We start from the raw sequence: 14607 nt of genomic DNA, 5'->3' as shown, positions 1-14607 counted from the left end.
CAAATTTAGGTCCTCCTGCTTGTCTGGCAAAGAACCTTGCCAAGCAAGCCATCTCCCAGCCCTGCTGCCCTATTTCCTTAAGATACAGGGAGGTCACGCAGCTGTGAAGATGGTCCATCCTGTAAGGGCCAGGACTGGAACTTGAACCCAGGATGTCTGGGTCAAAGTCCACTTTTTGCCCCTGTCCTGTATACTAGCACTGTGGCACAGGCGGCACAGGTGTGAGCATGGGTGGGTGCAGGCACGCAGTAGAGCTGCATGGGTGGCTGAGGTTGAAGGCAATGACCTGGGTGAGCATAGGAGCCAAGACAGGCATGGCCTAGCTTAGGTGAGTTCTGGAAGTGACTCTCACCTTTTAGCAGAAATTTGTAATTACCTATAAGGCTTGCTACCTCGTGGATAGTTTCTGACTTCAGAAGTCTAGAGAAGGGGCTCAAAAATTAAAATTCTAGTTTGTCCCTACTTGTTACTGACACTGCTTGTTTGGGAACTAGACTCTAGGCACAGTCAAGATTTCACAGAAGTCTTAACTGTCTACTTATTGAGATTTAGAATCACCACAGAAACACATCTCAGGCTGTGTCTAGGGCAGCCTTTCTAGAAAGGTGTAAGTGAGGAGGGAGGAAGGATGATGCTACCTGAATGTGGGTGGCATTGTCCCATGGGCTTGGGGCCTGGACTAGATATAAGAGAGGACGAGCCGAGCGCTACCATTCACCCTCTGCTTTCTGTTTGCTGTTGTTTTATTTTATCTATGTTTTTCTTTTGAGACAGCACCTTACTATGTAGCCCTAGTTGGTCTAGAACTCACTATGTAGACCAGGCTGGGCCCCCAACTCACAAAAGTCCTCCTGCATCTGCTTCCTGAGTGCTGAGATTAAAGGCATGCTCACCACACCCAGCTTTATCTCTGCCTCTTGACTGTGGTGTAGACAGAAATGAGCAGAGAAGCGAGGGCAGAGGGTGGATCTGGAAGGATGGGTTGGAGCAGGTAGAGACAGGTGCCAGTTAGAACAAGCATGGTTGGCTAGGTTAGCAGAGGTGTGAGCATGGGGAAGAGAATGTGGGAGCCAGAGCGTCAGGAACACGGGAGAGGCAGTGCCCACAGCCCCGTAGGAGAATCTTCTGGCGGAAACCAAGTTCCATGTTTGGACCTCCTGGGTGGTGACCGGCAGGTGTGACCATCTTGGCAGATGTCCTCTCATCCATCTGCTAGAGCCTGGGGGACTCTTTGGAGGGCTAAACTTCCAGGAGAGTCTGTGCCAGTGGCCTGGGGAAGTCCTAAGTGTTCTTCTAAGTGAGTTCTAGTCCAGCCTGGGTTCTGAGGAGCAAACAGTGGCCAAAGCAACACACCTGGGAGTGGTCAGGCCAGCTAGTTTCCTAGTTAAGTTTTCTACAAATTACTGATCCTAAACAGGTCACTGCTTAGATTGGGGGCCTCTGGGAAAGAGGGCCAGGTAAAAGAAGGAGGTAGGGTGAGTATGGTCAGGCTGTGTCCTGGAAGGGACTAAGCCTTAGGACTAGGGAATTGGAGGTGGTGTGAAGGGAGAGGTTCCTCAAACTAAAAACAGGAGTCCCCAAGCAGAGGCAGAGCTCTTGGACTGAGCTGAGCAACAGCTAGAAGGATGCTATTGGCAGGAAATCAGACTCCAGAAACAGACTTAAGGAAGAGGCTCCATTCTAGGGGCTGATGGTCTCTTGGGATGAGCCCAGCAGGGCTGACATGGAGCCGTGAATAAAGTGTGTCATGCCTTACAGATAGCATTGCACTCTGAGACCCATTAAGATCCCGACCTCAGCACTGTTAACCTGACCTTGTTCGGTAAGAGAGTCTTTATAGAGTTCATCAAATCTAAAATTTAAATTGCTCCCTCTCTATCAATAGAGGACAGGCATCCTAACAAAAGATAGGAAAGTTGGGCACTAGAGACAGGCATGTACAAGGTAGACAATGTGAAGGCAGAGAGCAGAGAGGCATCTGCTTGCCAAGGAACGCTTGCTTGAGCCTCCAGAGCCAGGAGAGAAGCTCAGGTCAGATTCCTTTTCAGCCTTCTTTTTGGACTTCCGGGCTCTAGAAGTGCTATTTTTCTGTTAAGCCGCTCCAGTGTATGGCACTGTATTATAGTGGCTACAAGAAGCCGTTGCATCGTAATTCAAGGAAGGAGCCAAACAGGCATCCGCACCTAGACACAGGCAAACAAGTGCCCTGGATGAGGGGCAGTGGACGGCTTGGAGAGGTGAAGGAGGTGACGGGGCGACTTTAGGAGACTTTAGGAGAAGGTGGACTCCAATCTGTCGGTACAGGACACTTAGGACTCAAATGACATCTGAGGAGAAACCTGCTCCCGGCACCAGCTCACATGGAGGGGGCAGGGAAGACCACTCTCAGGGGGAGCCTGAGGACTCAGTGCCCTCCTCTGAGTTGGGCCTTACACAGCAAGCTGACACACCAAGCCCCGTGGCCTGCAGGGCTCTAAAGTTGTCTTTCTCAAGAATGTGAAGAAGAAAGGGCAACAGAGGAGCCAGGCACGTCCCACTCCAGGGCACCAACTGACTGCGAAAACGTTTCTTAATCAATAGTATTTTATTGCCAGTTATAAATATTTTCCATTTGTTCCCCTATTTACAATTGTAAAATAGTTCAGGATATTACACCCTCACCCACCTCTCTGCTTCTACCTATAAACTCCGTGAAAAGTGGATAGGAAATAAAGAGCTCTTTTGTAGGGGAGGCCACCCGCTCGCCTCCCCCTCTCGGACTCCGGACAACCCCATGTGACAGCAGGCGACGTTGCAGCTGATGCTACACAGTAGCAAAGCAGTGGCTGGTGGCGTCTCTGGAGGGTCAGGACCCCAGGCTCCTCAGGACATTGGTGATAGTCCAGTGCTGTCCCGAGCACCTCTGCAGCACCAGCTGGAAGCCGAACTCCGCGTCGCTGTTTTCTTGCAGCTCCAGGCAGCGCTTGGACTTGCGGTTCTGGATGGAACCTCCCTAGGAGCCAGACGGAAAGAGCCATCAGGGGCCAAAAGGTGGCTAGGTGGATCCAAGGAACCCATGCTTTGGGGGTAGCTGCGACAATCTAGAAGGCCTGGGAACCAACATTCTCATGGCCTCAGGTTCCTCCGGCTCTTGTGTGCTACTGATGTTCTCCCAAAGCTAGGATTCATGCCTCAGTTTCCTCATAAGACCCTACTTCTTTGTAGAGGCAGAGCTATCCTGGCTTCAACGTCTGTCTACCATTTGTGGCTGTGGCACACTGCATCGCTCCTGTGGCTAGCTCCTAGGCATGGGGCTGGCCCCTGCTCTGAGAAGCTTCATTCTTGAGACCTCTCCATGATCAACCTGCATCTGAGCATTCCCAAGACTGCTTTTAAGGCCCTCCCACAGACCATCAAAGTTGTTAGTGCTGGGTTCAAAAAACTCAAGTCCTTGGCTATCGTCGATTTGGCCACTAGGCTCCCCAGTTCTGAGCATACATGGACCTCCCCTACCACTGATGTTCTGGAAGGGTTTGTAGCCACAAATACTCAGTTTGTGTGCAAAAGCCTGCAAAGGAAGTGGTGTCCCCCAAAGCATCTACATAGCAGTCCAGGTGATATCCTTCGGGGAACGGGGACCTCTGGGACTACCAGCTGCGAGCCTGCTGAGAAGCAGGATGTCTTAGGATTTGTCTTCAACTAGGTTGAGTAGCTGGACTTGGATTTTAAGCAGTCAGAGTTGCTTGAGTGGTGATGATCCTATGAGTAGGCATGTCTGCTAGTCTGGCCTAGCATGAGAACCCACTCCTTCCCCATCTTGGCAGTAACCAGGTGTTTGTATGGGAAACTCAAGCAATTTCACACACTCATCTGGCTCCTCCTCATACAGTCAGGTACCAGTGCTGTCAATTCTACTTCCCTCCTGCCTTGTGACTGTCCCAAACCCCTCTTCCACCATGTTTGCCTGGTTTGGGTTCCTGTCGTCTTTTCACCTGAACAACTTCAGAATCCTAATGAGTGGTGACCATGTTGATACGCATGCTCAGCCCAGTGCGAAAGGCCTTTACAGCTCAGGGCTGCCTGTCTCCCTAGCTCATCCCTGAGTCCTCCCCAGAGCCACACCTCTCCTGGTCCTGTCCTATTCCCCAGCTCCTTCCAGGCATCTGGCTTATGTGTGTCATCTCAGTGTCTGGGCTTCTTCTCTACAGTTCTGTGGCAGGCTGAGCCAAGGCTGCACCCCAGATCCTATCTACCTCCAGCCCAGGGTTCCAGCCACCTCCTCCAGGGCACCCACCTCACACAGTGTTCTTCAGCCTGTGCTGTCTCCAGCTCATGCCGGGAAGTGCATTGTGTGAGGGAAAGATAACAAACCTTTCCAGTAAGGCACCCATTGCAAGGTGCCCACCACCGTCCCCATGGCAACCGACTGCCGATCTCTCCAGAGAACATGAAGGCATATTTCTCAGGTCTACCTAGGAAACAGCTTGTATCTATTATAGTTGAAATGTGCACCCTGTGACCTAACAATTCCGTGCCTGGGATGACATCAAATTGGAATGTGTGCATGAAAAACACGTACTTAAAAGCTTTTTGAAACAATGTAAATGCTCCAAGCGGGAATGGCCCAAAATTCCATCAGTAATAGACTGGATAAAAAAAAAAAAATCACAGTCTATTTATTTAATGGAATACTATATGGCAATGAAAACTAGAATAAATCTCACAAGTACAATACAGAGCTAAAGAAGCCACACACACACACACACACACACACAAAATATGTTTGATAAGCTTCCCACTAGGTTGAGCAAAACAGAAGCCTTAAAGTCAGGATGGTAGTCACCTGTGGGGATAAAGAGTGTAAAAATAGCATGAGGTAAGAGGGCATTCTCGGATGTGGTACCTGTTTCCTGAACTGGGTGTTAGTTTTGCTCAGAATTATTGGGCTGAAGATGTATTTTGTGTGTTTTCTGTATGTGTGGCTCAGCAGTAAAGAGCACTGGCTTAATCTTCCAGAGGACCTGGGTTCCGTTCCCAGGACCCACATGAAAAGCTCACAAATGACTGCAATTCCAGCTCTAAGAGATCAGATGCCCTCTTCTGGCCTCTGAGAGAACCATGCTTGCATGTGGTACACATACATACTGCAGCCAAGACTCTTATGCACACAAATTAAAAATAAATCTTAAAAAAAAAACCAAATATCAAACAAAAATTCTAGCTCCCCTGAAAATACTTTGTAGAGCAGGTAAAGGAGGCTGGGAATGAGAAGCTGGAGGTAGAATTGCGAGGTGTGGGTGTGCAAGTGTCTGGGGGGGTAAAGGATTCATTGTTTGTGTTGTGTAGGTGGCAGCCCAGCAGAGCACACAGTCCGTGTTAAAAGCATCCGTGTGAACAGCGTGGATGCTTCTACCCCATGCTCAGGCCCTCTTCTGGGAGAGCTATGACTCACTATCTCAGCAGACAAGAAACAACAGAAGCAAGAGGAGGAGAGATCACTGTGTTCCCCTTGGACCACAGGTGCGGCTCTGAGGCCAGAGGAAGGATTGGTCTCTAGAGTCCCCATGTTATAGGATACTTTGCAGGCCAGCCTTCTCTGCTATGTGCCGCCTGAATGGCCTCAGTACTGAGCCATAGGCCTTTCCCCTCTGCCTGGTACCTCTCTGGAGGAAGAACACCCCCTTCCCAGCAAGAGCCTTTCTTTCTCAGAGTATCCTCTTCCCACAGACTAAACTCCTCAGATCATCTACAGGGCTACATACCATTTCCCCTCAGGCTTCACTCTAGGTCTGCTCTTTTCCCTTCCACGTCCCCCACTTCCATGATTTTCTATAGTCCACGTTCCCAGTGCCTTATGCAACAACCTTGTGTTCCACTCTGGCTCTTTGTATAAGCTCCAGTTAGCTTGTATTGATCAGAATGAGGTCGGAGCTGCCTTACACTGGATAATAGGTTTCTTCAACATGGCCCAAAATTGGCATTTTTGTGGTCATACCTTCTTCTGCACCATGCAGGAGAATATGGACTAGCCATAGAGGATGCTTTAAACTATCCTCTCAGAACTTGTGGTCTCCTTTAAATCATCATGTTGTCCTTCAGAAGCTGGACTTCAGGGGTCCTACAAGTATCTAACAACACTTACTCCAAGCAAGGCCAGCTCACCATACTGCCAGCATCCATATAAATCTTGTAAATCTGAGCATATCTGTAGTCTCGTGCCCAGCCAAAGCCCTATTATTGATTCACAGTTCTAAAGTGGAACTGTGGTCTGCCTGCCCTCATCTCTTCACCACCTTCACCAGACAGGCTGTCTGTCCTGCTCCTGGAGGTAGGGACAGAGCTCAGGCAGGGAGTCAGGACCAGCCCAACTCTTTAAGTTCAAGGTCTGCCTGACTTTAGGCCTTGAGGCAGAGAGTGCTGATCTCAGGACTTCTCAATTCTGCTTGTCAGCTGCGGGGACTTGGGCAAGACTCTTACCTCCCCTTTCACTTGTCTTGTTGGTGGGGCTAAAGAATGATTCTTTGGAGGTTGAGCAGAAGGGATGATGGGAGACCCATTTCTCAGTGGTAAGACATCACACCACATACACACACTGAGCTGTTCAGGGCATCAGTGTAGGGGAGGTCATAGAAATGGGGCTGGACCAAACTCCATCCATTAGATGGAGATTCTGGCTGCTCAGCACATCTCTGGGGCCAAAAGCAGACCCTGCCAAAAGTGAGGCTGGCTGCCTCACATCTCTCAGGAAAAACCTTGTGGAAGAGAGACAACTGCAGTCCCTTCTTTCCTGGCGGCCACTCCTGCCATCCGGGCCTTCCTTGGGCACCTACCCAAGACAAGAGAGTGAAGAAGGAGTAGAAGAGTCTCCTTCAGAGATGCAAGGCTGACATTTCCCAGGCCCTGCCCTGCCCTAACCCATGCCCTTAGCATCCCCAGAGACAGCCAGTGTGTGAGTATGGGGTAGAAACAGCCAGTGTGGCTTTCCAGAGGTGTGTGGAAGAAATAGTTCAGGTCCAAGAGCAGGAATGGGAAAGGATTCCACTTGACTGATACTATTGGTTCCTCCCTGGGAAGGCTGTAGGGGCCAAGAGCTCTCTCCTCAGCAGCAAGAGCTTCTGTGAACAATAGGAGCAGCCCCCAATGCTTCTAGGAACCACAGCCAGGCCCTCTTTGTTGGGAGGCCACAGCAGTGGCCTCGGGCACTGTCCTCCTTTTCAGAACATCATTTCTCTCATGGAACTTGTTATTTTCCTACCACTCGCCAGGTTGCAAAGAAGCCTTGATTCCTTCTCCTCATAGCTTCCTCGTACCAGGGGAAGCAGCCTGGCATTGCTCCTGACAGTGTCTTGACTTGTAGGTTCTGCACTGGAACTAAAGTTATTTGCTGTTTTCTTAGCACCTTGCCTATTGCATTCTCTGTCCAATCTCACGAGTTTTTTACAACACCCCCACCAAGGGGGAGATAGTAGGAGCCCTCACTTTATAGAACTGGAGGCTGAGGTTCTGATAAACTGGAAAACTTTACCAACATTCCACATGGAGGCCAGCTGGGACCCCAGAGAATCCTCCCTATTTCCTGTTCTCCACTAGATAAGTAACTGGCAAACCCTGCCACTTACCTCACACCTCACGTCTATCTCTGAGGTAGTGGCTAGACTGAAGGCGCTGGCAGAACCAGGTGCTGCGATAGAGGAAGATGTTTCAGTGTACCTAAGGAGGTTTGGTCTGTTCCCTTTGAGGGTTCTCTGAAGGCACATTATTCATAGATCCTTCCAGCCACTGCCAAATATTTAATGAGCATCTCCCAAGTGCCATGCACATTTCTCAGCTGCTGCAATGTATTCATGACTAAAAAGGAAAAGGTTTTTGTTCTTATGGCAACTGTGCTTTAGGAGGGAGAGTTGACAGCAAGTTCTAGAAAGAAGAGGAGGTGATGAGGCTGTGCCCCAAATCATGGAGCTTAGGAGGAGGCTCAGGTATGCTGGGGAGTAGGAGATGGCTACCAGGTGTAAGAGATAGTCAGGGAGATCCTCTACCAAAGGTGAGACCCTATTAGAAGAGAGATGTCTGTCCAGGTCCTAATGAAAAGCTCCAGAAGCAGCGATGGGCTTGGGGTGAGGATCAGGGAACCCTCATGGCGCATTTATGCAGAGGCAGCAGAAGCCTTGGTAAAAGAGAGGAGATGAGGCACAAGGAGTGAGGGTAGGGCCACTGAACTCCGGCTTTTGATCTGAGAGGCAGAGCTAGTACTTGCCAGGTCTGATCCATGCGCTCAAGCAGGCACTCTGGGCGCTGGGCTGGGCTAAATGTTTCAGGAAGGAATGATGCTGGGACATGTGCTAGCTGACTTTTGTCCTAATAATCTCCAGGGCTCAGCCTGCAGCTCTGGGCCAGCCTCTTGGCCCTGGAACTGGGACTGGATGCTGAGATCTGAGCCCTTCTCTCTCCGTGTAGGGCCCCACTGCTTGCTGGTTTACCGGCCCAGTCATCAAAATTATTTGTGTAATACTTACAACTACGGGGTCTAGAAACACACAATACTTTTAATTAAAGAATTTAAATAAGGGCAATTAAACCTGGCAGGAGAGAAGCTGCAGCACACAGAGGGTTTAATTGGAACGGGAACCAAATTAAATATGGAAGAAGCCATTAGAAAAAAAGCGGAAGTTGAATGTAAATGATAAAGAATACTAATACCAATTCCTAGAGCCAGTTCCAGCCCCTCTCTTGTTCTTCTTTCCCTCTGAGGGAGTGACTGCAATGGGCCCAGCCAGAAGCAAGTAAGGAATGACTCTTTCTCAGGCCTTGGTCATGTGATGGAGTAACCATGTGGCCTGGGAAATTGCTGAGGCGTTCTGAGCTTCTGTCTATCATCTCATTGACCATCGTGGGCCACTCAAGATCTTAGCACAGAGGACTATGGATACATTAGGGCACGTAGGAATCATCATCCGTGAAACCCTCAGGCCCAAACACCTACAGCCTGTTTGCCCAAGGTTATGCCAAATGGTGGCTAGTTGTGGGTGAGATAGCACCAAACCATCCCTGCCCTGTGAGGTGCGTGCTGGGATGTCTTCCTCACTGTAGCCCTGAGAGGTAGAGATGAAGATTTCTCATGTCATTAAACTAGAGACCAAGGCTGAGAGGTTGAGGAACTGGCTCTGAGTCTTGTGGCTGGCAAGTGTTGGGACTAGGCTTGAGGCCTAGGGGTCATCCACTGGAGAACAGGATCATCAGACTACTCGGAAAACCTGGCAACTACGCTTTCAGATCCAGCAGGTCTCAGACATGACCTGAAAATGTGCCTTTTTCAGTCCCAAGTGCCATCCCAGTGGCAGCACTGGTATGGGTCCAGCTTTCAAACATCAGCAGCTTCTGTGGCCCTGTTTAGCAAAGGTCTGCCCTGTGTCCCTGGGCAAGAGCTTCTGGGATGCCCAGGCTGGCCTTCGCTGTGGTGGAAGTTCGTCTGACGGCAAGTATGTACCAGATTCTAGACCCTGGATCCGAAGACGCCTTTGTTTATCTCAGAGCTCCTATTCCACCTTCCTTGCTAATGAATTTTCCAAAAGGCAAGCAGCCCTGTGGGTCTTGGGCTTTAAGCTCAGCGAGCTGTGAAGTTTCTGGGTTAAGTACTTAATGATTGGTAATCAAATACTTCAAAGCTTGGGCAGGACATTAGGCCTACTTACAGAAACCCCAAGATTAGGTGTTTTGTTGAGTAAAGTGGCCTTTGTGCAGTATGAATATTCAACACTTACTGTGTTAAATATGTACTTCTGTGTTTTCTTTCTTCAGGGACTCACCTAAGCCTAGTGAGGTTCTGCCTGGGACTTGCTGTATGGGGCCATTGGCTAAAGGTGTAGTAATATTGACTAAGCAAGGATAGATAGAGATGAGTCCAAAGACACAAGGTGGCTGGTGAGTTGACCAAGGTGGCTGCGATTCACACATGCCTGACTCAGCAAGGGAGCCCCAACCTCAAACTCCCACTAACTGGTTTTCTGGACATTTACAGTGCAGGCTCTTGAGACAGTATTCCTAGGTCTAACGTCTAACAATTACCTAACTTATTTGTGCCTCTGTTTCCTCAACTCTGAAATGAGGATAACGTTAGAAACTGCCTCAGAGCCATGCCATAGTTTCAAACTATTATTTATAAGAGGTTAGCATAGTGTCTGGCATGTTATAAATACTGTATAAATATTTGATTTGTTCAAAAAAAATCTCATGCAATTCTGGGGAGCTGAGCAATCACATCTGCCCCTGTCCCTGATCTCTGCAGGAAGAGAAGGAAGAAGAAAATGCTGATTGCTCTCATTTTAAAAATAACTAAGAAAACAGGGTCTAAACAAAGCATTGTTTAGAAACTGGACAGTCCCACTCGCACCCTTTCCTATGACCTGGAAATGAAAAGCTCCTTTATCCCAGAGCTGTAATGAAACACCCGATTATAGCTCTTTCTTTTCAGCACAAAACGTTCTCAACGCTGGATGTGCTGACAGTGCTTGGGGATAGGAGCTGGGGAAAGTCAAAGGCTCCTGCTCGCCTGAGTGGGGGAATTCTCAGGCAAGGTTAAAGTACTTTAGGGGAAATGAGTCTGAAAATAGGTTTTTGCAGCAGAAAACTTGTTTCACATCAGGCTATCACATTAGACCCCAGAAATCAGAACCAATTGTCCCCTGACAGGTGAGCTGGGCTATGTTCTCCTAACACATCCCCCTACTCCATAAAAGTCCCCTTTTCTGGCACCAACAGACACCTTTGCTTTTATTGACATTCCTTCCAAGAATACAGCAAGTCCAGGACAAGGAAGTGGGCTTTCTCTGTACAACCTTCAACTCTCGGTCACGTCAATATTTCCATCAAAGAACTGATAGTTGGGGTTATGTAGCATAAAGTACAAGAGAGCCCAACAAAACATATTCACCCCAATCTGAGCTCTGCTCCATGCAATATGAATTTCTTTAATGGAAAAGATTTCTTCTACCTCATTGCAAATATGATTATAGGAAGAAACACACACACACAGAGGCACATATATAAAATATGTTTTGCATGCTTCTAAGAATAGTAAATAAGGTCAATGAAAGTAGGGTTTTGTATACATCTCGCTCAAGAACCAGCGATCAGGAGGCCTCTAAGATTCGTGCATTTATTTTAAAGGGCCCCTTCATTTGATCAACGGCACACTCTATGTCTATGCTGGTTGGATTTTGTCAACTCGATACAAACCTAGGCATATGTGGGCAGAGGTAATAAGAACTTGCTACCATCAGATTGGCCTGTAGGCAAGTCTGTGGGACATTTTCATGGTTGATGGTTGATATCGGAGGGCCCAGTTCAATATGATTGTCCTGCCAGTAGGCAGGTGGTCATGGCTGTGTAAGAAAGTGGGCTGAACAAGCTAAGCCATGAGGAACAAGCCAGTGAGCAGCATTCCTCCACGGTCTCTGCTTCAGTTTCTGTCTCTCGGTTCCACTTGAGTTCCTGCCCTGACTCCCCTCAGTGATGGGCTGTGGTAGGGACTTATAAATAAAATTAACCCTTTCCTCCTCAAGTTGATTTTGGTAGGTGTTTTATCATAGCAGCAGAGAAGCACATTATGACAGTGCCCATTCTGTCCTAGCCTTCCTGTCCTCTGGTGGAGCTGCCTAAAGTGTGAGTCACTGTCCTGTTATCCATGCTTCTGAAGAGAGCCGGCACAACGTGTGATGAGGACCTTCATTTAAGTTTGGCATATCTCAATGTGTGGATATTCTGCTTCGTGCTGGCCCAGTAGGATTTGCAGATGCCACAAAAAGCTCAAGGTCTCGGGTCTAACTTCAGCAGCTTGTAGAGTTTTAGATTTACAGAGTTTCAGGACTGCCAATGTGTGAAGAACACCCAGTTCAACTTCTGTGGATCCTAAAGACTGACCAGTAGACGCAGGTTATTATGTAATTCAAGTGCTGATTTCTGGGCCCCTATATCTGGTTGCAATCCTTGTTCTGATAATCTCTTGTCTCAATGTTGTATAAACACTGCTTCCCAACCGTCCCCTGATTTGCTAATAATGCCTCTTACAGACAACCTCTGTGCAGGGGAGAGAATAGAGCTGGACTTCCTGGAGTTAGAAGAAGAGTAGGGGACTCAGCTTTGGGCAGATGTCCAGGAGAAACCAGAAGAGAGCTCAGCAGTGAAAGTCACAAAGTGCAAGTATCTCTGGGATGTATGCTGCGAGGAAGCCAGATTAGCTTAAAGGGTCAAGAATAGAGTTACTACTGCTCAGGATTGTGCTGTGAAGCTTGTTAATATAATAGAGTCTCAGTTATTTGGGTGATGGCCAGGTTAAGAGAGACACTGAGAAAAAAAAACAAACACAATTTTATAAAAATCAACACTAGCCCTTCAGTGTTAGGGCTCACAAACAACTCACAAACAACTCTGACCCTGACTCCTGATTTTCCCCTCTCTGATTTTCTGCAGCGCTCCATGGGACAAAACTGCTTCTCCCCACCCTTGGCAGTCCTTGAGATCTTTTCAGCATTTCCCTTCACTGCCATTCACATGCACATGAGGGCTATGGGGAGGCCGGAACTTAGAGGACACAAGCCACAGCAGGCTTCTCAGGGTTTCCCAGCAGTGTGTTACAGGCATGACTCTAGCATTGGGTTGACTATTGAAAGGCACAGAAGTGGATCCGGGTCAGGTGGCCTTGGTAGCCCATTCTTTGCTCCACTGATACCGTTCCAGTGACATAGTGTCCGCTGCTTCCCTCTCCCTTTCCTGGTTCGCAGGTCAATGACCAAAATGCCTCTTTCACTAACGCTATACTCCAGAGTCTTAGAATGTCCTCTAAATCCCAGGCTGAAAAGAACTCTCAGAAGATTAAAAATTGTACACTTAATTAATAGGCATTTATAATACGAGGGAATAGGCAATTTGGGGATTTCCTTAATGGCGGAGTGTGAATCAGGTTTTAGAAAACGCATAGAAACAAACCCCAAACACCTACTATTTCTCGTATTAAAGAGTTTCACAGTGCGTGGATGGAAATGCTGGCTATTTTCAGAGGAGTCACCTTACCAACGTTCCTTCAAATCCAGAGCTAGGGGTCATCATGGATTACTAATACCATCCCATTTCCACCTTGCCCAGCCACTGTCACTAATCCATCACTGTGACCAATGGAGTGTTTACATCCCCCTCAAAGTCTCAAAGTCTCCATGGCTACCAAATCTTCCCACTTATTCTGGGGATGATGGAAACAGCCTCTTCTCCACCTCCCTCCCCTGCCTCCAGTGCCTCCCCTTCTACTACACTCAGCTGCTATGGGTATCTCCCAGATCTCACAGGGATACTGCTATGGTTTAGACAAGGTTTGTCTTCCCTGTATTGACATCTCTGGCCTGGGCATGGTAGTGATGCAGTGATGAGGCCGTTAAGGGGTGGGGTCTATTGGGAGGTCCTTGGGTCACTGAGGGCCTTGCCTTCTGTGGAACCCTTGTGTTAGTTCTCATGAAATATGTTGGTACCAAAGATACCCTGAGCTCCATTTTATTGTAAGCTTATGTCTCTAGCCATGGTGATGCCATCCGTCAGGAGGCTCTCAATAGAGCTGAGTAGACCTAGAACTGTGAATTCAACAATCCCTTCTCTCTATAGTAATAAAGCCGACCACCACACCGTAAGAGTTTTCCTGGGCCCTTCCTTTGCTTTATGGTGAAGTCTAAACTTGGGTCTAAACTACATCTTGCAAAAGGAGGTTCAGTTTTGTTGTGCCTTTCCCCAGGCAGAGCTTCTGTTTGAGATGCTTTTTTTCTTCCTACATCTAGGAACTGTTTCCACAAGCTTTCCATCATCCATTCTTGAGTTCTGCGCATGGAGCCAGTCACCCCAGGCTTCTAGAGCTCTGCGAAGCTCTCTGTTTCTGTACTCATCAGTCTGTTTTGTTGTGTGTTTACATGCCCGTGAGCTCCTCTCGGGCAGAGGTCACATCTGATTTACTTCTGCATCCCCTCCCCCCGCCCCGCCAAACCCCTGTGCTCAATAAATGTTTGATGAATGACTGAAAGAATGTTTCATCATCAGAAAATCGCTCATCAGAGCCCTGTACATCAGCGTTGCCAGGAGATGTTTTCATCAAATGTGGTTTCAGAATGTGAGTGTCTAACAGTGTCTCAGTTCAGTCAGAAGTTCTGGAAATTCAGAAGGGCTTGTAGAGATTAGAGGGGGCACAAACTATTTCTTAAGCAGAAAACTAAGGTATGAGATGGAACAGAGATATTCAAATGCCCTGCTTGGGCAGAACCGAAAGAGAATCCCACTGAATTACTTTTAAATGAATTCAGTGTGTCTGTGAAGTTTAAACGTGGTCCTCGGGAGAGTAAATAATATATACTTTGAAACCAGAAAAGAGATTCTAAATGCATCTCCTTCCAGCTTGGCTTCTGCAGCATAACATTGTAGTTGGTTGGGTCACTGCATAATATTCAAAGATTAAAGTATGTTACAAGAAAATTAGCCCCAGCCCAAGGTGACGTATGTGTGCGCATGTGTGGTGGTCACAAGACAGAGTCTCTCACTGACAGAGCCTCTCTGGTGCTCATTGATTCAGCTAGCCTGGCTAGTCTCCCCAGCTCTGGGACG

General features: G+C 48.0%; 1 protein-coding gene across 2 annotated transcripts in view; it reads right to left on the bottom strand.

Moving 5' to 3' along the window:
- Positions 1-2572: 2572 nt before the first annotated feature.
- Positions 2573-14607, bottom strand: part of Galnt18 (polypeptide N-acetylgalactosaminyltransferase 18) — a 297912-nt gene continuing 285877 nt past the window's right edge. For both annotated transcript variants that reach the window (XM_060367028.1, XM_021627896.2), the window contains one exon: positions 2573-2992. In XM_060367028.1, the coding sequence (XP_060223011.1) occupies positions 2846-2992 (147 nt within the window). In that variant the 3' untranslated portion in view covers positions 2573-2845. The remainder of the gene's footprint in view (positions 2993-14607) is intronic.

Source organism: Meriones unguiculatus, chromosome 14 (genome assembly GCF_030254825.1).
Source record: "Meriones unguiculatus strain TT.TT164.6M chromosome 14, Bangor_MerUng_6.1, whole genome shotgun sequence".
NCBI lineage: Eukaryota > Metazoa > Chordata > Mammalia > Rodentia > Muridae > Meriones > Meriones unguiculatus.
The sequence above is the reverse complement of the archived record's forward strand: the minus strand, read 5'-3'. Positions and strand labels throughout refer to the sequence as shown.